The sequence below is a fragment of the Hyperolius riggenbachi genome, chromosome 3, assembly GCF_040937935.1.
Source record: "Hyperolius riggenbachi isolate aHypRig1 chromosome 3, aHypRig1.pri, whole genome shotgun sequence".
Lineage (NCBI taxonomy): Eukaryota > Metazoa > Chordata > Amphibia > Anura > Hyperoliidae > Hyperolius > Hyperolius riggenbachi.
Genome location: NC_090648.1, coordinates 76,211,122 through 76,235,627, shown reverse-complemented (window position 1 = coordinate 76,235,627; position 24,506 = coordinate 76,211,122). Strand labels below are relative to the sequence as shown.

The following is a 24,506-nucleotide window of genomic DNA, read 5'->3' as shown; positions in this document are numbered from 1 at the left end:
ACAGTTCCAAGACTGAAAAAATGTTGTCTGGTCTGAGTCAGAATTTGGCGTAAACAGAATGAGACCATAGATCCATCATGCCTTGTTAACACTGTGCAGGCTGGTGGTGGTGTAATGGTGTGGGGGATGTTTTCTTGGCACACTTTAGGCCCCTTAGTGCCATTTGGGCATCGTTAAAATGCCACAGGCTACCTGAGCATTGTTTCTGATCATGTGCATCCCTTCATGACCACCATGTACCCATCCTCTGATGGCTACTTCCAGCAGGATAATGCACCATGTCAAAGCTCGAATCATTTCAGTAGGTTTCTTGGACAATAAGTTCACTGTATTAAAATGGCCCCAACAGTCACCAGTTCTCAACCCAATAGAGCATCTTTGCGATGTGGTGGAACGAGAGCTTCGTGCCCTGGATGTGCATCCCACAAGTCTCCAACTGCAAGACGCCATCAATATGGGTCAACAGATTCTACAGAAAACGAACAAAAGTGCACAAAAGTGCTTAATTTTTACAACGTATAAATGACTGTTAGCCCACTGTAAAATCTTTCCTCTCCCGATTTACATTCGGACATAATGCTGTGATATTTTAACTGCTGGCAGGTGATGTCAGTGGAAGGAGGAGAGGCGGCTTGCTTTGTTTCAGGGCTGTGGAGTCAGAGTTGGAGCAATTTTGGGTACCTGAGTCAGAGTCGTGATTTCATAAACTAAGGAGTTGGAGTCTGAGTAATTTTTAACAAAATTCACAGCCCTGGTATGTATTAGACTAAGTAGTCAGTCGAGTCTGAGGCATTTTGGGTACCTGGAGTCAGAAGTTTCGTAAACTGAGGAGTCGGAAGATTTTTGTACCGACTCCACAGCCCTGCTTTTTTGGCAGTTGGAAACCACTGTCATTTCCCACGATGCAACAAGGCTCCTACAGTGTGATGTCAACACCATGGTCCACACCACACTGTGGGAGGGTTTTCAATACAATATCAGCCATACAGAGCCCTGATCATCCATTTGAGAAAAGAAAAAGATTTCTCACGGAAAAAGGGGGAATCAGCTACTGATTGGGATAAAGTTCAATCCTTGGTTATGGTTTTTCTTTAAAGAGACTCCGTAACAAAAATTTCATCCGGTTTTCTTCCATCCTACAAGTTCCAAAATCTATTCTAATGTGTTCTGGCTTACTGCAGCACGTTCTACTATCACCATCTCTGTAATAAATCAACTTATCTCTCTCCTGTCAGACTGTCTGGAAGGCTGCCAAGTTCTTCAGTGTTGTGGTTCTGTGATGCATCTCCCCCCTCCAGGCCCCTCTCTGCACACTGCCTGTGTGTTATTTAGATTATGGCAGGTTCTCTCTGCTCTATTATCTTTTACAAGCTGGATAAATCCTCCTCTGAGCTGGCTGGGTTTTCACATACTGATGAATTACATTACGGGCAGAGCTGTCTGCACTCTGCAGGAAGAAACAGCCTGACACTTCAGTGGAAGATAGCTGCAGGGGGAAAGAAACACACAAATGATCTCTTGAGATTAAAAAGGAAGGCTGTATACAGCCTGCTTGTGTATGGTTGTATTTTCTATGTGTGGACATACTGTACATCAACCTACTTCCTGTTTTGGTGGCCATTTTGTTTGTTTATAAACAAACTTTAAAACTGTTAACCACTTCGGGACCGGCCGCCTAACCCCCCCCCCTTAGGGACCAGGGCTTTTTGCGGTGGAGGGGGTACGCGCGTTTGGGGGATCAGGCGGCCGGATCCCATCTGTGGCTGGCTGTACTGTCCCCCCTGTGTGGCCAAGTGTCCCCCCTGTGCGCAGCAGCCATCACTTACCTTCCAGGCTCCAGCGATGAGCCTCAGTATCCCCCTTCTCCGGCCGGGAACTCTCCGCTCCAAATGACGCTCAGGTCGGGTCGTGGCTTGATGACGTCATCAAGCCGGGACCCGGCCCTATCAGACGGAGCAGAGATGCCGGCCAGAGCAGAGAGGAGCGCCGATCGTCGCTGGAACGGCAGGGAGGCGAGTGGATCCTCTTCTTTTCCCCCCCTGCCGCCACCGAAGTGATCACTACGATCCGACGGCGATCGTAGTGATCAGCAGCCATACGCGATGGCTGCTGATCACTGAGGGGAGATGCTAGCTGTCATATGACAGCTTAATCTCCCCCTCTGGGTGCGCACGATGGCGTCGGAAGCGGTTCTTTAGTGCGGACGTTGAATCAACGTCCGGTCTGAACTGTACAACCCCCTGCCCGGATGTTGATTCAACCTGCGGCGGTGCCCAATAGGTTAACCACTTTTAATGCGGCGAAATTGTGACAGAGGGTAATAGGAGATGTCCCCTAACGCACTGGTATGTTTACTTTTGTGCGATTTTAATAATACAGATTCTCTTTAACATGCCAAACTACAGTTCACTCTCTGCATTTGATCTGTGTCACTGTAGATTTCATGATGCTCCCAACTGCTCTATCCTACCAGCCTAAATCAGTTAGAAGGGTGACAAATTACAATTTACAGAAAGTCATGTAGATTCCATTGAAATCATCAAATAGTTCTCTTGTGTGATAAAACAAAGGTGTCTGAGTCATGATCAGATGAGCAGTGGGACCCATTTTACCTGCATGGCAGGACAATAGCCAGACCCTGAATTATGAGGCCAAGAGACTAATAGGGCAATAGTAGGATGACAGATTCAGAGATTAGCCAGCATAGGAAAATAAGTCTTTTGGTTTCTCTGCATCCAAATTACACACACCCAATGGGAACTGGGTAGCCACCCTGCCAGTCAAGAAAGCTTCCATAATCACCAAATGCAGTTTAGGAAACACCACTCTAGAAGCTCATTTTAGGAGAGGGGGAATCATCCTAAATACCATTTGTACAAAGCCCCCACAATATCAGAAATACTCCCAAGGGTTTGTTTTTTTAATTGGGCAAAAGACTGACGCTTTTACTTACTCTTGGTCTCTCCATTTGTTCTGCTCTTTCTGCCCCTTCGGCCCTTGGAACTAGGCGTTGCGGTTTCCTCCATTTCCACATCTTCATCTTCACTGCCACAAGTGCCGTTCGGTGAACATCCATTCACCTCGCCATTTGTGGCTCCATTTTCAATACCAAGTTCTTTATGGAGCAGCGCTTTCACTTTAGCTATGTAGCCTTCCTGAAAAGAACCATTCCCAAGCAAGGTTTTAGCTGGGTATAGGCAACAGTGAGTCTACACAGTTTAGGAACTCCGTATGCATACAACGCCAACACTGTTGTGATGGACCTGAATTCTTGTACAGGATACAAGGAAAACTTAGACATGCACCCTGTGTGTAGTTAAACAGAACCCGAGGAGTGTTTAAAGAATGTTATCTGCATACAGAGGCTGGATCTGCCTATACAGCCCAGCCTCTGTTGCTATCCCAAACCCCACTAAGGTCCCCCTGCACTCTGCAATCCCTCATAAATCACAGCCGTGCTGTGAGGCTGTGTTTACATCTGTAGTGTCAGTCTCAGCTGCTCCCCCGCCTCCTGCATAGCTCCAGTCCCTGCCCCCATCCCTTCCCTCCAATCAGCAGGGAGGGAAGGGATGCAGGTGGGGACTGGAGTTCTGCAGGAGGTGTGGAGAGCAGCAGACTGACACTATAGAGATAAACACAGCCAGCTCTGACAAGCTGTTTGTCAGCAGCGTGGCTGCGATTTATGAGGGATTGCAGAGTGCAGGGGGACCTTAGGGGGGGTTTGGGATAGCAACAGAGGCTGGGCTGTATAGGCAGATCCAGCCTCTGTATGCAGATAATATTCTTCAAACCCACCTCGGGTTCTCTTTAAACCGTTTAGCCTGCAACTCCCCCTCATTTGCATCTAATCACTAGTTGTAATTAGAGTTAACATCCTTATTACTTGGTTACCAAAAATAAAATTCATTTTTGATTTTATGCCCGACAGAAATCTGATTTACATGGGAAAGAAATGGCTGGGTAACACTAGCAAAAGGTGCAGGCCAATTTTTAAATTTGGTTATTGGAGAGCCAATACATACAGGTGCAGAGTTTATGAAGGGAAAGCAATGAACATACATGGAAAGAAGAGATTGAGGCTGGTTTCACACCAGGATGTTGCGTTTTAGGAGACGTTAAGGACGCATAACGTGCCCCTAACGCAACGCCTGGTGCTCTCTGATGTGGACGTCAGAGTGAGCCGCGTTGCGCAGCTCACTCTGGCGTCCGTGATGCAGTGATGCGTACTCTTGGACGGATGCGGCATCACGTGGTCCCGCCGGCCAATCACCGCACAGAGCGGCCGCTCCAGGACGTAAACACTGCACGTCACTGAATGCAGTGAATATTAATTAGCCATGTGCCCGGCCACTCTCCCCTCCTCCCCAACATTACTGAGCATGTGCAAGCAGTCTAACGCGGCTCTGCCGCTTATAAAGTACTGCATGCAGTACGTTGTGTTATGGCGCAGCGTTCCAATGTAACGCAACGTGGGCACTGAACAGCCCATTGATTTTTCATTGCTGTGCGGTGGGGTGCGTAACTTACAGGCTGCTCTAAGGTGCGCCTGTAACGGTCCCACTGTGAAACCAGCCTGAATGTCAGGAAACTTCAAGGACACCTGAAGCAAAAAGGATATGAAGGTTGCCATGTTTATTTCCTTTCAAGCAATACCAGTTGTCTGGCTATACTGCTTATCCTCTGACATGAATACATTTAACCACAGACCCTGAACAAGCATATGCAGATAAGGCATTTGATATGATCAGGTCTGACAAGATTAGCTGCATGCTTGTTTCTGGAGTCATCCAGACACTACTGCAGCCAAATAGATGCAGACAACTGGTATTACTTAACAGGAAATATGTCAGCCCACATATCCTCAAGTCAGTTTGTCAGTAAGTAGTGAGGGTTAAGGGTGGTAGTTTAAAGTTACCAAAATAAGTATACTGAAGCACCACATTTATGATGATTTTATTTAATTTTTTTTTTATTTCTTGAATTTTTGGAAATGGTACATACTTCTGATAGTTCATCCTTGTTCAGCTTTGTCTCCAAGTCAGTTAATTTGTCTTTAGCATCTGTCACCAGATAATCCGCCACCAGATTCAGTTTCTGCTCAACACATTCCTATGGGAAAAAAGGAGATAGACATTGTAAGCAATCATACAAATCCTATTTGGCTGGAGGTTGGTGTTGAGGCAATATGACCAGAACAGATTTCAGCAAAATATACACACATACTGTATATCCATCACCTCATGGGGAGTCTCAGGGTTTTCTTTATTGTCACAAGCACTTTGGGAATGGCAGTTGCTCCAGCTAACTGCCCTGCCAGAATAGTGTGCAAACAGGTAAAGAAGGTGGCCTGCGTCTTTGTAAAGATCCTTTCCAAGGAATGCTTTTGTAAAGACTACATGAAATACCAAGAATTCCCATGAAGAGATGGGCTGGTCAAAAACTTGTCAGTTCCATCAGATTTCTACTGCCTACTGAAAGTGTCAGCAACACTGGTTTAAAGTAATTTATAGCCCATATTATACTGAAACATACTTATTTGTACTAGGTTTTCACGACCGTGGCCCTTTAAAGAGCCTGTACTAAAAAAAAAAAAAAAAAAAAAAAAATTCCCCTGGGGGTACTCACCTCAGTAGGGGGAAGCCTTTGGACCCCATCGAGGCTTCCCCCATCATCCTGTGTCCCATGGCGGTCTCGCTGCAGCCCCCAGAACAGCCTGTGTAATATTTACCTTTTCGGGCTCCAGCGGGAGCGCTGTTGCAGCTCAGTTATAGGTGAAAATAGCCGATCTCCGTCGGGTCCGCTCTACTGTGCAGGTGACTTGCACCTGCGCAGTAGAGCAGCCCGACGGAGATCGGCTATTTTCATCTATCTCCGTGGGAGGAGCAGATGCGCCTGCACTTGAGCCAAAAGGTAAATATTTACATCGTTGCCGCTCAGGGAGGATTCTCTCTGCCGCCGTGGGACCGAGGAGGACAGGGAAGCCTCAATAGGATCTGGAGGCTTCCCCCACCTGAGGAGAGTACCCCCTAGGGGATTGTGAAATATTACAATTAGATCGGTTGGGGGGGGGGGGGGGTATAAGCTTTGTACACAAGCTAAATCATTGGCCAAGGTAGTTGATCAGGGCTGCCACACCTGAGAATTTAGTGAGTGAGCTCTTAAAGTGAACCTCCAAACTAAAAATCTACTCAGCAACACTGAAAAAGGCTTAATGTTTCATTAACAGTTTCACAGCATTAGAACTTTATTTTTCTTACCCAAGCCTCATTTTTAACTGCACAGAAGAACTGGCTGGGCAATGCATGATGGGATTTCTGATGTTCTCATTCTGTTTTGGTGCAAATCTTTAAAAAAATTTGAATCGGAGATTTTAAGTCTAGCATGTGCGCAGCTGGGAGGGGTGATCAGGCCACAGGACAGTTGGAACTGTGTCTAATGCTCCCTGTCACCCACTTTCAACCAAAAAGATGGCTGCCCCCATGAAATCAAACGTTTGCCTGTTCTTTTAAAAACAGGGTGGGTAAGAGATTTTAATTAACATTACTAATGTAACTTAATGACAGTATGTTTAGGCCGAAGTTCCCCTTTAAAAAAGCCGGAAAGTATACATGGCCCTCAAAGAGGATAGTCACTGAGATGCAAGTTTTTAAGTATAAATCACCAATTTCCACAGAAAAAAAAAAATTCAAAGTGGTGATTTCTGACTGTCACTTCTAGTAACTGTAGGTTGTAGAAATCTGACAGAAGTGACAGTTTTGGACTAGTCCACCTCTTTATAGGGGATTCTCAAGGATATATTTATTTTCAAAAGCACTTAGTAAATGGCAGTTGCTCAGTTGCTCTGTCCAACTGCCACAAAACTGTAAGGAGCAGGAAAGCTGGCCAGTATTGTTTAATTTTTTATGAAGATATTCCCTAAAAAGGATTTAAAGCCTTGCTGAGAATCCCCTATGAAGAGATGGACTAGTCCAAAACCTGTCACTTGTCAGATTTCTACTGCCTACTGTCAGTGACAGCAACATAGGAGAAGAGTAATGTATGGCTCATTTTACTCTGTGGAAAAAATAAATACTTATTTGTATATATGTTTGCACATAATTTTACAATTTTTCGCCATAGTGTCCCTTTAAAGGAATGGTCAGGCAAAAAAAAAAAATAAATAAGTTTCACTTACCCGGGGCTTCTACCAGCTTCAAGCAGCTATCCTGTGCCCTCGTAGTCACTGCTGCTCCAGTCACCCACTGCCAGCTAGTTAATGCGTACATTTTTAAGCATTGCCGCTGGTGCAGGAACATGAACACATTTTACGTGCTAGCGGTGCAATGTGTAGTTTACGCATTACACCACCAACACGTAAAAATGTATGCGTTTATGTTCCAGCACCAGCCAGAATCCGTAAAAATGTACGCATTGCGGCCCGCCCTCAGGGTCGGCAAAAATGAAGCTAACTGGCAGTGGGGGACCAGAGCAGCAGTGACTACGAGGGCACAGGATGGCTGCATGAAGCTGGTAGAAGCCCCAGGTAAGTGAAACTTTTTTTGCCTAACAATTCCTTTAAAGCGGACCCAAACCAAACATTTTTTTAATTAAAAATATTTAGTTGCACCACTCTGACACATACAAAGATAAATAAACACTCCTTCAAACCTATGAGCATTTCACCCTTCTCTTTTCATAGCTAGGGTTATACTGGGGGCAGCCATTAGCAATTCCTCCATTGCCGGACACCATCTACTCCACCAGTTTGCCTGAAAAATCCCGGCAATTTTAAAGGAAGGGGTTCCTCCAATAAATGTAAAATATTTTATATATGCAGCTGAAAAAATGCTGCTATTTATTATAATTTAGAAAATAGATTTTATTTCTGAAAGCTTGTATTTTTAATTTGGGTCCACTTTGGCCTAGTGCACACCAGAGCGGTTCTGCTGCGGTTGGCGATCCGCTAGGGTAATGTATTTCAATGGGCTGGTGCACACCAGAGCAGGAGGCGTATTGCAGAAACGCATACTCCCGGGCTGCTGCAGATTTTGGGTTGCGGATGCATTTCTGCCTCAATGTTAAGTATAGGAAAACCGCTCTGAAAAACAGCACTTCAGAGCGGTTTGCCAGGCGTTTGTTACAGTAGCTGTTCAGTAACAATACATGAAATCTACTACACCAAAAACACTTCACAAAACCGCAAAATGCTAGCTAAATCGCTACAGAAAAAGAAAAACGCATTTCAAAATCTGCTAGCATTTTGCAGATCTGCTAGCGGTTTTTGGTGTGCACCAGGCCAGAAACGACCTATTTTATATATAGTTCAATTCCCATTGACTTCAATGGAGCCCGGAACCAGGAGAACTGTTTGCTGGGGGGGGGGGGATCCCCACACCCACAAAACATTTTGCAACTTTTTCCACGTTTACCGCACTTATTTTTACACATTAACTTCAGCGAACTTGGAAATAAATGTATGCAGAACTTTGCGCTAACTTGAGTAAAAAGCCCTTTACCGTGTGTGATTGTGAATAGAGGCTATTTACATAAAAGTTTACATCAAAACAGAATTTACATCCCACTACCCATCTTTAAAAACGAAAAAAAAAAAAAAAGGCTAGCTGCAACTGGGTTTTCAACACCTGCATACTGCACTTCATGTGTAGCAAATCACAAGAGTTCCTATCCATACCTTTTCACTCAATCCATCTTGTTCTTTATCCAATGCTTTTAGTCTATGGAAGGAAAACAATTGTTATGTAAACCACCATGTATTTGCAGTCACATCAACAAAAGTTTAGCAACAGAGGGTAACCGGTAACTCCTGCGATTGACCCACACCACATTCTACTGTGTAGCGACAAAAAGGAAACAAAAACATTTCATTTGGGATAGGCAATGAGATGCAAATACTCTTAGTTTGCATGCAACAGGTCATCTACCACAGCATCTGACATCTGGAATATGCACATCAAAGTACCACCTCAGAAACAAGGCATTTAGCAGTTCCATAGCACTGCATAAACTCAGCAGTGGCAAAAAGCTGCAAGTGACCACTGAGTTGATTAGGACATCAATACAGTTTACCTGTTTCAGTGATTTCTCCTGGATTTTTATAAAAGCCATGGCAATGCCAGCAATTAGACTAAACCCTAGCCTACTGTGATAACAGTACCTGCTAGACTTCATAACACCAAGCTGTCCTGCTCCAGGATCCCACTTGTGCCAGACCAGGTGCAGCCAGCAGGAGCTGACAGTGTAGTTTCCGCTCCCACGGACCACCTGTAGCTCGGGGAAGATGTTCTACCCCCTGTACAATATTTTACTGTAACAATATTTGTAATCTGCTACACAAAACGCACCCAAAACCACTAGGTATGTTTAGAAAACCTTTCTAAACATACCTAGAATCGCTCTGAAATCAGCTCCCAAAACCGCTAGCATATTGCGGATCTGCTAGCGGTTTTGGTGTGCACTGGGCCTTACATACTGTGGCTGGATAGTGTACTGGTGATGTGCTCGGCCTCTGACACAGAAGACCTTGTTGTGAAGATCTACCTGTTCAGTAAGCCAGCACCTGTTCAGTAAGCCAGCACCTATTCAGTGAGGAGACCTTGGGCAAGACTCCTTAAAGGAAACCAGAGAAGATGGGGGGGGGGGGGGGGGAAGGTATACATACCTGGGGCTTCCTCCAGCCACATCCGCACAGATCACTCCCACGCCGCCTTCCCTAGCTCTGGAGCGGGTGAAGACTGAGGACAGCAGCATGGGAGCGATCTGTGCAGATGGGGCTGGAGGAATCCCCAGGTATGTATAATTTTTTTATTCTTATATCTCTGGGAAACTTTAACACTGCTACTGCCTATAGAGCGTGCCCTAGCAGCTGCATCTCTGGTGCTTTAAGTTTGCTACATGTTATTTGTCTTGTCTAAACTGCTGCAGAAAGTGTCTGCAGTACATAAATACAAAGCCATAAATCTACCAATTCTGTACCAATATTGAGGTTTTGTATATGCCATTACCATTCTATGCACGCCATGTTTGTTTCTTACATTAAATGTAGAAACACAAGGAAATGGCCCTTTAAAAAAAAAAAAAAAGTTAATAAAAAAATGACAAGTATAGCCAGGCAGCACAGGGAGGACTTTCACTACACAGCACAAGGTTCATGTCTCAGCCAGGACACTTTGCAGTCAGTATGTTGTGTAGGTTTTCCTAGGCCCACATCCATTATAAAATAAAATCTATGAGCAGTGTGAAAGTATCCAATCGGATAGATTCCTCTCTTATCAGATAATGATCTAAAAACATATAGCCATACCAAATGCTTCTGAGCAAAGTGCATTATTTTTCAACTGAGTGCAGGAACCCATCTGTAGCATTAAAATGTAACCATTCAAAATGATTAACATTTATACAGCACCAACATCCTCTGCAGCCTTGTAGTGGGGAGCATCAATACATAAGACTTCTGTACGGTTAGGACATCCAGCAAGATAAATACATAGTTGGTGTGTGGTTCGAAACCTCACCAATACTGGTATGCTCAGATGGTAAAATTACAGCAGAATAAGAAACACTAGGATGGGAACCCTGCCCTTGCAAGCTTACAATTTAGAAATTAGTGAGCTGGAGACAGGAAGCCATTCCAATCAGAAGTCTACTTAACTTTGATACATAGCACAAGGCAGTAAATCAAATGTTTCCCAAACAATTTCTGAACCTTGAAACAAACATCTACTGTTTGCCAATTACATCCGTGTACAGACATATCACTACTACCACATTATTTGGACAATCACATAGGGTGGGTGCACTCCAGAGCGGTTCTGAAGCGTTTTTTATAACGCTTGCAGGGGGAAAACCGCTTGACTAACGAAAGTGAATGGGACGGTACACACCAGAGATTTGTTTTTTTCCAGAAACACAAACACAAGGGCTGCAGCACTTTAACATTGAGGCAGAAACGCCTCAGAAGTCTAAAGAAACGTGGAAAAAAAAAAAAAAGCACTGAAAAACGCTAGATCAGCAGTTTTCCAGCCATTTTGGTTGCAGAAGCTGTTCAGTAGGCTTCACTGTAACAATATTTGTTATCTGCTTCACAAAAACGCTCCAAAAACCACTAGGCATGTTTAGAAAACATGCCTAGAATCGCTCTGAAATCTGCTTCAAAAACCTAGCGTTTTGCAGATCTGAGAGGTTTTTGGTGAGCACTGGGCCCAAGTCCTGTCAGGCTCTTTTCCCATTTGAGCTGAAAACTGACATTTTGTGCCGTTCTCAGCTCATTGCAAATCTGACAAAGTGAACAGCTCAGATTATGTGCTGGGAACACAATGCAGCTTCCAGTCTGATCAACATCAGACAATTACTTCAGACCTCTTCCAATCAACTTCTGACCAGTTTCCCAAAGTTATAATTAGAAAAATCAAACAGGAGCAGTGTGGACATGTATGAGTCATACAACTTCTCAACAATCAGATAGGAAATTGCATTGTGTGTTCTCAACATACGTAGGAGCCATTTACAATTGTCAGCAGCAGGCAGAGCGCACTTCTGTGCAGTCTGCAATAATCACAGAAGAGCAGATGTGTTCCCCATATAGGCTATGGCAGTAACACATCTGTCCCAGACTCCAGCCAAACCACTACACTGTCCACATGTGATGTTGTATGCGGTTTTGAAAAGTATAAACTAGGATGGTGGAACACCAGCACAAGTGGAAACCGAGCCTAAGGGCATGTTTCCACAATACACATGCAATGCAGAAACTGCACTGCAAGGAAACTGCAACCAATTTACATCAATGGAGTAGTTTCCATTGACACGAATTTACCAACGCAATCCAGTGAGATGCAACACAGGGCAAATTATGGATAGCATGCTGCAGTTTTCCGCAGCACACATCCGATCCCCATAGCCAACAGGAAGTAACTGCGGAGGGATGAGAGGCAATGCAGCGATCACCTTGCATCCTATTCACCAGATGAAAAAGGTCCTAAGAGGGTGCTGTGATTGGAGAACTGTTCCCTATGAGGGTACCTGCTCTGTCCCCTAAAGCAGACTAGCACAGACTAATTGTATGGACATTAGTCAAGCCTCCCAACTTTTTGAGATGAGAAAGAGGGACACTTAAGCAGCCCATACACTCAGCCGATTTTCTGGCCGACCGATCGATCGCGGTCGATCGATCGATCGCAAATCGGTTGGCCAATCGACCGATCGACGGCCGATTTCGATCGATTTCCATCGAACTTGCAGGGTGGAAAATTTAGGTCGATCTGATGAGATTGCTTATCAGTTTGCATTGGCCTTAATGGAAATCTGATGGCAAAAAAATGCCATCAGATCGAATTTCAACAGATTTCAAACTGAAATCTATTGGAATTCTATTCTGGTAAAAAATGTTCTAAAAACGCATCAGATAGATCATCAGATGCATTTCTTATCTATCTGCTGCCAATCTGACGAGTGTATGGGCACCTTTAACCTCCTTAGCAGTATGCCCAACACTGTCAGGCATACCACCAGCTGTCCCCCAGTATAATTTTAAGCAATCGCATACCTGTAATAGCTTTAGCTAGCACTACGCTAGCTAGTAGTGGTGGTTGGCATCCCCCTGCTTACTTCTGATCCCCCCAATCGCCACTAATTACCCACCTGGATCCAACAATCACACAGCCTCCCTGCCCATCTCGGGACCTCTATGGGGAGGATCAGGTCTGCACATGACATCATGTTCGATGCTCCCCATAAAGAAGAGCGGAGTTGTTTGGGGAGGCTGCACCGATCAGGCTGGGTAATGTTTTTAGCAGTGATCGGGGGGGGAAATCAGAAGTAATCAGGGGGATGCCAGCCACCACTACTACTACACTACTAGCTAGCCTAGTGCTAGCTGAAGCCATTACATGTATGCAATCACTTAAAATTAAACTGGGGAACTCTGCTGCAAACCTTCCAGTGTGCGTAACGCTCAGGTTAAGCCACACCACTGATCATACCCCCCCCCCCCCCAGTCATGCATACCATAAAGATTTCATAAGAAAAATATGGGTTTTTTTTCATTAAAACCACACCAGTCCTTTCTATCCTGGTTCATTTTCCTTCATATTAACATTTTAATATTAGTAATATATCAATTTAAAGGATGGGGAAAAAAGTTTAGAGTCAAACATTTTTAATAGAGAAAAATATACAAGTTACATAGAAAGAGTGCCAAAGTCCTGAAAGTGGGACTAATGAGGAGAAAAGAGTGACAGAGGGACTGTCCCATCAAAAGAAGAAAAAGTTGGGAGCTATGAATTAGTGAAGAAAAGCAACTTTCCAAATGTATGAAATGCTGCAAGGCTGTGCTATAGCTACAGAAGCAGCATAATGCTCAGGCAGACCTGCGAGCCTATACCTGCTACCACCTAACCTGGGCTCAGCAGATACACTGCAGCAGCCAGCAGTGATCAGCACTTACACCCCATCCCCAGCACTGCCTATACAGCTCATCAGTACATCCTGCAGGCAGTGAGGTCACCTACCGCTTCCTGACATCAGCAGGCAGAGCAGGAGAGGCGGCCTGGGCAGGCATGGCTCCAGAAGACTCAACAGAGAAGCAGTGCGGGGAAAACGCGGGAAATGCTATCTTCCCGCCAATCCAGGAGCCGGGAGTAGAGCAGGAAGTGTCGGGCGGCGTGAGGACAGGCTGCAGACACGGAGCTCGGCCCACTGACAGCTCGACTGACCAAAAGCAGAGGAAGACACGCGTACACATATACTAGCGATACACCGGGACGAGCGGCCGCCTCAGCTTTTTCAAATGGCCCCGGGATCACGTGACTCCGCCCTCTCCCGCGCTTTGTGTTTCCGCGCGCAGGAAGGAAGGAAGAAGAGAGAGGAGTGAATGCCGGAAGGAGGGGCTCAGGGATGCCCGTCCTCTGGAGTAATTTACATGGCGGGCGTGTTCTCAGAGGAGAATATTCATAGCGCCGCCCACCCCGATCCACTACTGTGCTGGCGCGCCGTGTTCCCCCGGGCGTGACGTCAAGTTTAAAGGTCAGCGTGGCGGGAAAGGCACGCATGCGTGGTGTGGATCTCTCCGTTCTGGTCCATTTTGTGACGTCGCCGGACCGTTGCCATAGTGACAGACTCATTCTGTGCGGGAGTTGCTGACTCAAAAAGTCTGTTTGTGTGAGAGGAGTGCTGCAGCAACAGTCCAGCTCTTCTGTAGTCCTACAATGTTATTGTCATAGTAGAAGCAGTAAAGTGTTGTACCGTGTTAGCCATGAGTAAATGCAAGAAGTTTTGAATCAGGATGATACCATTTATTGGCTAACTTAGAGATGGATAAACAGTGAGCTTTCGACTTATAAAAAGCCTTCGTCCGACGAAGGCTTTTTATAAGTCGGAAGCTCACTGTTTATCCATCTCTAAGTTAGCCAATAAAAGGTATCATCCTGATTCAAAACTTCTTAATGTTATTGTCACACAGCTTAAAGTACCCCTGACAGCATTGTATTAGCACAATCTACACCCTACGATTCTTCGTGCGATTCGATTACGATTCTATTTACGATCCGATTAAATCCGACATGTCCGATCGGGATTCGATTTAATTTCGATCTTCCATTGCCAAACAATGGCACATTGAATTGAAACGAATCCCGATCAGACATGTCGGATTTAATCGGATCGTAAATAGAATCATAATCGAATCGCACAAAGAATCGTATGGTGTAGATGGGGCTTTAGATTTAAAATGAACCCAAACCGTCGTAAAGAAAAAGAGTTTCACTTACCAAGAGAAAACCTTGTACTGCACAGTACGCTCTCGCGGACTTGAACACGTATGAGGATGCACACGGCCAAGGCCACGCAGGTGCAATGGATCGCCGACTGTTCAGGAGGACCTTCGTGGGCACAGACCAGCGTGGTCTGAATTTTAAAACTGTCTTCTGCTTCAGGTATTGCGGAATACGCTTCCGCACGTGCGCGCCTCAACGTCGCAACGCCAACAGGGTGACGCATATACATCCGGTAACGTTTAGTCCTAGTGGATGAGGTGAAAACGTCAGTTCCGTCGCATTGCACCGTACCGTGGCAGTATGAAAGTCTCCATAGACTTTCATTGCCCTGCGGTGGGGTGCGGTAAAAATACCGAACTGCACTGCGCCAGTGTGAAAGGGGCCTTTTAGTTCTCTAGTCTGTGGAGGGGGGTGTTGGAGTGGTAGGCTTCAGGACAGGTCACAGTATATACCGGCTCTGGTATCCTTTAAGTACAGATCTAAATAAAAGTATGTATTTTTGTACTACAAAATGTGTTATGTGTTATAGACATTAAACATTATTTCTATCCTTTAAATTGATTTATTTCTTATTTTCAAATGTTAAAATTAAGCAGAATTAATAATGATAGAGAGGATCAGTGTGGTCTGAATTTTAAAATTGTCTTTTGCCTCTGAAGTTTTTATGGTATCCGTGACTTGCAGTGTGGCAGGGAGGGGCATGTTTAGGAGGCATGGTTAAAGAGACAACAAAAATTGCGTCCTGTTTTTTATCATCCTACAAGTTCCAAAAGCTATTCTAATGTGTTCTGGCTTACTGCAGCACTTTGTACTATCACCGTCTCTGTAATAAATCAACTTATCTCTCTCTTGTCAGACTTGTCAGCCTGTGTCTGGAAGGCTGCCAAGTTCTTCAGTGTTGTGGTTCTGCTATGAACTCCCCCTTCCAGGCCCCTCTCTGCACACTGCCTGTGTGTTATTTAGATTAGAGCAGCTTCTCTCTTCTCTCTTATCTTTTACAAGCTGGATAAATCGTCCTCTGAGCTGGCTGGGCTTTCACATACTGAAGATTTACAGAGAAGGGCAAAGCTGTTTGCAGGAAGAAAAGAGCAGCCTGAAACTTCAGTGCATGAGAGATGCAGGGGGAAAGAAACACACAAATGATCTCTTGAGATTCAAAAGGAAGACTGTATACAGCCTGCTTGTGTATGGATGTATTTTCTATGTGTGGACATACTGTACATCAACCTACTTCCTGTTTTGGTGGCCATTTTGTTTGTTTATAAACAAACTTTTTAAAACTGTTTTTAACCACTTTTAATGCGGCGTGGAGCGGCGAAATTGTGACAGAGGGTAATAGGAGATGTCCCCTAACGCACTGGTATGTTTACTTTTGTGTGATTTTAACAATACAGATTCTCTTTAACCACTTTGTCCTCCTTGACGTATAAAAACGTCAAGGAGGACAGGCGCGCTCCCGCGGCCGATCGCGCGCGTGCACGCGCACTCCCGGCCGCGGAGTCGGTAGCCACGGAATCAATGTGTCGGGCTATGGAGCCCGATCATTGATTCCTCTCCCCCGCTGAAAAAGCGACAGCTTCTCTCGGAAGCTTCGCTCTTTCTGAAGCTGTGTCCCTCTAAGCGTACATTGTACGCTTAGAGTGACGTCATGTAAAAAAAATCGAGATTGCCATCTTGTGGCCAAAAAGTAAAACTACAAGTAAATACACAAAAAGATTACACTACACCAATATTTCCCCAAATAAAACACTTTTATATCCCACCCTCCCAAAAATGCCCACATAAAATGTTTAATAAAAAAAAACAAAAACATTACTATAAAAAAAAAAAACATAAATATTTACCTAAGGGTCTAAACTTTTTAAATATCTATGTAAAGATGAAATATTTCTCTCTATTTTTTTTTTATAAGCTTGTAAATAGTGATGTATGCAAAACGGAAAAAATGCTCTTTTATTTCCAAATAAAATATTGTCGCGATACATTGTGATAGGGACATAATTTAAATGGTGAAATAACCGTGACAAATGGGCAATAACAATACGTGGGTTTTAATTATGGAGGCATGTATTATTTTAAAACTATAATGGCCGAAAACTGACAAATAATGCATTTTTTCATTTTTTTTCTTATTCTTCCTGTTAAAATGCATTTACAATAAAGTGGCTCTTAGCAAAATGTACCCCCCAAAGAAAGCCTAATTGGTGGCGGAAAAAACAAGCTATAGATCAGTTCATTGTGATAAGTAGTGATAAAGTTATAGGCTAATGAATGGGAGGTGAACATTGCTCGGATGCATAAGCTGAAAACGACTGAGATGTTAAGTGGTTAAAGCAAACCAGAACTGAAAATTAATAGTCAAAATAAGATACATAGGTCATATTCAACTCTCGTGTAGTATACTCCTCAATCTCTTTCTCCTCTCCTGCATCCTGTTTGTCCACTGTGATCAACTGAATTATCTGTCCTCCATTTTGAAAATGGCCATTACCCCATAACAGCTTCCTGGTCAGCAGACTGTTAAACTGTAATATTTCCCATTTGAGCCATAGGGAAACATGGACATTACCTTGCACACGAGTTGTCCTTTCAGTCATAACTGACAGCAACTGATATATTTCAGTTCTGACAAAATCTTTTCAGAACTGGAAGGAATCATTGTTAGAAGAAAATGGTGAGCTTCTGAGAGGAACTGACAGTGAGGTAAGTATGTAATATTCATTTGCAGGTACATTGTGTGTTTATTTTAAATATTTTTTCTCAGTTCATGTTCTCTTTAAAGGAAACCTGAGATTAAAAAAAAAAAAGCATGTATACTTACCTGTGGCTACCTTCAGGCTGTTGGCCCCCTCGCCGTCCTTCCGGGCCAAATCAATCCTCTGCTAGCTGTCTGTTTAAAGAGGAACTCCAGTGAACATTTTACTGTTGGCAGGTGATGTAGCTGCTGCATGGTTTTTGGCAGTTGGAAGCAGCTGTAAACAGCTATTTCCCACAAAAGTCCAAACTTTTCTTGTAGGAGGGGTTACTTGTGGGAGGGGTTTCACCACAATATCAGTCATACAGCGCCCCCTGATGGTCTGTTTGCAAAAAGGAATAGATTTCTCATGTAAAAGGGAGTATCAGCTACTGATTGGGGTAAAGTTAAATTTTTGGTCAGAGTTTCTCTTTAAAACCTTCAGTCACCAGCAGTTGGCCATGTACTGCACATACGTGGACTGGCTGTACACTTTAAAGTGTCCCTCTTTCTTATCTCACAAATTTGGGAGGTATTGCTTCATTGTAATTCGGCCACACACTGGACCAGGTGGAATGGGAACTCCATCCTGAGGTCTTCAGGCTGTTGGTAGAGAGGTTTGGTCTTCCAGTGATAGACCTATTTGCCTCTCCACAAAAAGATGGTTTGATTCATTTTATAATAATCAAATCGGATGGTCGATCGGCCACCAAGTTGTCTGATGTATGGCCACCTTTAACCCTAACCTACAAAGCTCTCCACAATTTCTCTCCCCTATACATTTCCTCCTCACTAATTTCCAGATACCAAGCCAACTGCAATTTCAAATCTGCACATACCTTCTTTTGTATTTCTCTAGGATTACCTCAAGTGCATGTGGGACCGATACCAGGTGAACAGAATACAAAGAAGACCAAAGAAATTATTCTGGACTTTAGGACCACCAAAAAGACTACTCACCTACCGCTAATGATCAATGCAGAGGCTGTGGAGAGAGTTTCCAGCTTCAAATTTTTGGGAGTCACCATCGCAGAGAACCTGTCCTGGGCTGACAATGCTTTAGCTCTAACTAGCAAAACACAACAACGCCTCTACTTTCTGAGAACACTAAGGAGCGCTAACCTCCCACAGAAGCTGCTGGTTAATTTCTACAGATGCACTATAGAAAGCATTCTGACCAATTGCATGATGGCCTGGTACAACAGCTGCACTAAGGCTACTAGAGAAGCCCTGCAGCGAGTTGTTAAAACAGCAGAAGCCATTATTGGCACTGAACTACCATCACTGGAACTTTTGTATAATACTCGCAGCGTGAGAAGGGCCAAAAACATTATCAAGGACAACACTCACCCTGGAAATGCCCTGTTTGAGCTCCTTCCATCAGGTAAACGTTTTAGATCAATCCGCACACACACAAACAGACTGAAAGATAGCTTTTTCCCATCCGCCATAAACTTTATGAACTCTGAATCCTCTCTGAAATAATTAACACTGTGTACAAATTGTTTAAACATCTGTAATACCTGGCATACTTATATAATTTCTTCTCTTCCTTGTTACTATCACTATGTTCCCTATATGCACCGTGGGGTTGTCATGAAAAGTAATTTCGTTGTGTTACACAATGACAATAAAGTGAATTGAATTGAATTGGAAAACAGAGGCACTCGGGAAGATGGCAAGGAACGCATCGGGGCTCATGGGGCTGGATGAAGCCCCGGGTAAGTATAAAATCTTTTAAATAGCCCATCTCAGGTTTACTTTAGGCTGGTATTGCTACTTGCGGTTACTTTCATTTTTAGGTAATGAAGAAAAGATGATCGGCACTAGAAAGCATAAAGCAAATATTGGAGTTAGCAGGTGTATCGGTCGTGCATCCAGACCACAGATTCAATGACAGTAGAGGTTGAAGAGAACAAGAATCCGGGCACCAACCGCAGGAAGATCCAGTCAGTTTACACCTTTATTGCATCCCCAATAACCCAACATACACCAGCAGTTTCGCAGGTAATAGCCTGCTTTCTCAGAGGCAAAGTTCACACACGAAACGGCTGTCAGGCCTACACTATACCTTGTATGTCGGGTTTTTAGGGATGCAATAAAGGTGTAAACTGATTGGATCCGGTGCCCAGATTATTGTTCTCTTCAACCTTTCGGTTTTTCAGGTTGGATCTAAACTATCTCCCGAAAGTGGTATCATATTTCCACAGTTCTCAGAATATCATTCTACCTTCATTCTGTGCTAAGCTTTCTTGCAAGAAAGAAGAGTTTCACTGTTTATATGTCAGAAGAGCAATGCTCAGTAGACTCTTGACAGAACTAGAGAGTTCAGAAAAAAAAAAGTCATTGTTTTTAGGGAAGAATGAGCGGTTTGAGGGCAAGCTTCGAAACAGAAAATAGCCAGATGAATTTGCCAGGCTATAGCATTAAAGTACGAAGTCAAAAAGGATACACACCCTGTTCAAGTTAGAGCCCACTCCACACTCTCCTTAGCTATCTCTTGGGCGGAAAAGACAGTGCAGCAGATCTGCCAGACAATGACATAGACAAGTCCATCTACATTTGTAAACACTACAAGGTGCACCTCCTGTCACACCAAGACCTATCGTTTGGCAGAAAAGTGCTGCAGGTTGTGGTCCCTCCCTAGGTGAGCGTGTTACTTTTTTGTCTCTCTTATGGTGTACTATATGATGGCTGAAGAAAAGCACCCGTTAGACTTACCGGTAACAGAGATGGGACACCGACAATAACCCTTCCCTATCTTGCGCACCTTTTCTGGAAATATTTTCTATATAGATAGAGGATTTGTGTCAGGCCACCATTTATTATTATTATTATTATTATCAGTGCTGGTCGTAATGGAAAAATCTACGCTTACGGATCATTACGCGTAATTTTACGCTATTACGCATTACGCAATTACGGTTTCGGCGTAGGAAATTATCTACGGTTCATCACTGTAATTACGCGTTAACTTACGCAGTTACACGTAAGGATACCGTAATGTAGGCGCTTACACTACGATGTTACGCGTAGTGCCGTAATACCCATTAATGCGTATTTTTTGACGCATACGGACGATGTGTATGCAATAGCCGTCAATGTGACAGTTATTGCGTACATATCATTCGTATGCGTCAAAACGTACGCTTATACTGAAGGGCGGGAGAAGATACTATTGGTTGCTTAGGATGTTGACTGATTGGCTACTCTTAGAAAAGGGGAGTTTTTACGTTAGTAATTACGCTTAAAATTACGCGTAAGTGTTCGTAAAATTACGCATACCTAGCAATTACGGTAGACAGTGCAAATACGATACCACTTAACTGCTTACACGTAAATAATTACGCGTAAGACCGTAAGTTACGCGTAGCGCTTACGCGTAAATTTACATTGAATTACGATGCGTAATTACGCTCATGCGTAATTTCGGCCCAGCACTGATTATTATTATTAAGTATTTGGATTCAGGATCATGTGCTCCTGTCCTGTGACAGCCTGTACTTGTGTTACTGGGCCTACCTAACCAGCCCATATCGCATGATTATGTATTTTGTACAATTTGTATGTATAACTTTGTTCTATGTTGTATAACCTTGTTATGTCGGTCATCCTTGTATCATTGTATATATTTATTGTCCAGCGCTGCGTAATATGTTGGCGCTTTATAAATTCAATAAATAATAATAATTTATATAGCGCCAGCAGCACTGTACAAAGTATATAGTCTTGTCACTTTACCGTCCCTCAGAGACGATGCCTCAGAGACGATGTACATATTGTATATATTGTGTTGTCGCTTATAGAGAAACCGTAACCAAGAATTGAACTTCATCCCAATCAGTAGCTGATACCCCCTTTCCCATGAGAAATCTTTTCCTTTTCACAAACTGATCATCAGGGGGATCTGTATGGCTAATATTGTGGTGAAACCCCTCCCACAGTGTGATGTCAGGACCATGGTCCTGACAGTTTCCTGTCTGTGAACCTTGTTGCTTTGTCGGAAATAGCTGTTTACAGCCGTTTCCAATTCCAACTGCCAAAAAAGCAAGCAGCATCTCCTTCCACTGACATCACCTGCCTGCCTAGCAGTAGAAATGTCACCATGATGTGATAAAAGTCAGAATGTAAATCAGGCAGAGGAAAGATTTTACAATGGGAAAACACTGACTAAATCATTTACACATAATTATTGTAAAAATGAAGCACTTTTTTTTTATTACATTATTTTCACTGGAGCTCCTCAGCTGGGCTCACAATCTAATTCCTACCATAGTCATATGTCTATATTGTGTAATGTGTATGTATTGTAGTATAGGGCTAATCAGGGGGGAAGCCAATTAAAGGATACCACAACTGAAATGTGACATAATGAGATAGACATGTGTATGTACAGTGCCTAGCACACAGATAACTATGCTGTGTTCCTTTTTTTCTTTCTCTGCCTGAAAGAGTTAAATATCAGGTATGTAAGTGGCTGACTCAGTCCTGACTCAGACAGGAAGTGACTACAGTGTGACCCTCACTGATAAGAAATTCCCCTTTTTTACCTCTTTCTTGCTCTCAGAAGCCATTTTCTGCTAGGAAAGTGTTTTATAGTTGGAATTTCTTATCAGTGAGGGTCACACTGTAGTCACTTCCTGTCTGAGTCAGGACTGAGTCAGCCACTTACATACCTGATATTTAGCTCTTTCAGGCAGAGAAAGAAAAAAAGGAACACAGCATAGTTATTTGTGTGCTAGGCACTGTACATACACATGTCTATCTCATTATGTCACATTTCAGTTGTGGTATCCTTTAACTTATCTGTATGTTTTTGGCATGTGGGAGGAAACCAGAGTACGCAGAGGAAACCCATGCAGACATGGGGAGAACATACAAACTCCTTGCAGATGTTGCCCTGGCTGAGATTCAAACCAGGGACCCAGCTCTGCAAGGTGAGAGCGCTAACTTCTATGCCACTGTGCTGCACCTTCACAGATGGCTAGGTGTTGGTTGCCCTCTTGTCTCGGTTTCACACTTTGGTTACTTTTGTGAGAACAGAGGAAGTACTGGGCGGAGGGGCCTTTTATAATGTTCTTGTCTTTTGTGTTTCCACAGAAGGGAGAGCGCCACTCTCCTATTGTGGCCCATGTGCTCGCAAGAAACTCCATTGCCGGTAAGTCTAACTGGTGCTTTTCACCCTATGCTATGGTCTGTTACGTCACCTCATGTAGGTCTTACATTGCACACTTAGGTCTTCATTATTTTTTATTAGATGACATCAGTAGATAGAAGAAACACAGAAGATGTAAAGGAGACTGTACTACATACTGTATTGCCCCTTTCCATGGTCAGGTCCCCTTTCTACAGGCTAGATGGCCCAAACTTATCTTATGATTTATTATTCCTTATGTTTTATGTTTTCCTCATCTTATGTGTACAGTATTTACATGTGCATGTCACTGTTAACCACACTACCATTCACCCTATCTCTCAAGCCCGCTGTCTGGGTGTTATCCTGGACTCCACACTCTCCTTCACTCCCCACATCCAAAACCTCACAAAGTCCTGCAACTTCCACCTTCGTAACATCTGTAAGATTCACCCTTTCCTGACCTCTGCCACCACCAAACTCCGTATCCATGCCCTCATAATTTCCCGCCTTGACTACTGCAATGCCTTGCTGTCTGGTCTCCCTATGACCCGAACAGCCCCACTGCAGTCCATCATGAATGCAGCAGCCAGAATTATCCACTGCTCCCATCACTCCACCATGGCGGATCCCCTCCTTGAATCCCTCCACTGGCTTCCTATCCAGTCCAGAATCAGATTCAAGATACTGTGTCTGACCTACAAATCTGTCCACAAAACCTGTTTAACCTACATTTCCAATCTTACTCAGAGGTACACACCTAGCCGCTCACTCCGCTCTTCTAATGAACTTCGCCTAACCGCCCCCCGCATCACCCAGTCCCATGCACGCCTCCAGGACTTCTCAAGAGCTGCTCCAACACTATGGAACTCCCTACCTCCACCCATTAGGGCAGCCCCCTCCTTCAACATCTTCAAGAAAGCCCTCAAAACTCACCTTTTCACTCTTGCTTACTACCCCTCACAAGCGCTCTAAACCCACAGCTGAACTCTGGTCCCCTACCTCTCGTGTCCCTACCTCTCCCTTTAGATTGTAAGCCTTTGGGCAGGGTCCTCCTCCTTTTGTGTCCAACCTGATCATGCACCTCCATTACTTTGAACCCATGCTATGCATCTGAGTGAACCTAACTTGCCTAATCTCCATGCTCCATCCAGTGACTGACTAAGCATTACCTGGTACTCATACTGTGCTGTGTGATCTGGTTTTCTTGTATTCCTGTATTGTCATATTGCTGTGTGTCACCCCTAAATATTGTCTGTATCCCTATTTATTGTCCAGCGCTGTGTAATATGTTGGCGCTTTATAAATACAACAAATAAATAAATAAATAAATAAAAGATGGGCATACAAGAAAGTGCTCACAATACGATTCTCTGAATTTAAAGTGAGCCTGAAGCCAAATTAAAATAATGACAGATACTTACCTTAGGATGTGGAAGCTGTGGTTCCTAGAGCCTTCCCCTTCCTTCTACGATCCCCTTTCCAGTGCTGTCTGCCCTGTTAGTAGTCTCTGGCCGATGGGTCGGAGACGGCTCTCTTCCGCCGCAGGAGGCTTCGAAAGTCTTCAGGAGCCCAAGTGCTCCCGAAGAAGGGCGGGTCCGCAGTGCGTGTGCGCAAGCATGTTCTCTCCTATGTGCTGTACGGAACCGCTTGAGTGCACCTGAAGACTTCCGAAGCCTCCCGCGGCGGGAGATCTGAACGGTGGAGACAGCGATAGAACGAGTGCACTGTGAGAGGAACGGGAAGGCTATAGGCCCCAGAGCCTTCCCTCTCCTTTGGTAAGTATCTGTTTTCTTTTAATTTGGCTTCAGGTTTGCTTTAAGGGCTTGTTCACACTAAGGGCGCTTTCAGGATTTCTTATAAAATCGCC

General features: G+C 44.0%; 1 protein-coding gene across 1 annotated transcript in view; it reads right to left on the bottom strand.

Moving 5' to 3' along the window:
• Nucleotides 1-14,009, bottom strand: part of DNMT1 (DNA methyltransferase 1) — a 59,181-nt gene extending 45,172 nt beyond the window's left edge. Inside the window, exons 1-4 of the mRNA XM_068273501.1 lie at nucleotides 13,506-14,009; nucleotides 8,672-8,714; nucleotides 5,002-5,109; nucleotides 2,954-3,155 (exon numbers count right to left, since the gene is read on the bottom strand). Of these exons, the coding sequence (XP_068129602.1) occupies nucleotides 2,954-3,155; nucleotides 5,002-5,109; nucleotides 8,672-8,714; nucleotides 13,506-13,738 (586 nt within the window). The 5' untranslated portion in view covers nucleotides 13,739-14,009. The remainder of the gene's footprint in view (nucleotides 1-2,953; nucleotides 3,156-5,001; nucleotides 5,110-8,671; nucleotides 8,715-13,505) is intronic.
• Between the last annotated feature and the right edge of the window lie 10,497 nt (nucleotides 14,010-24,506).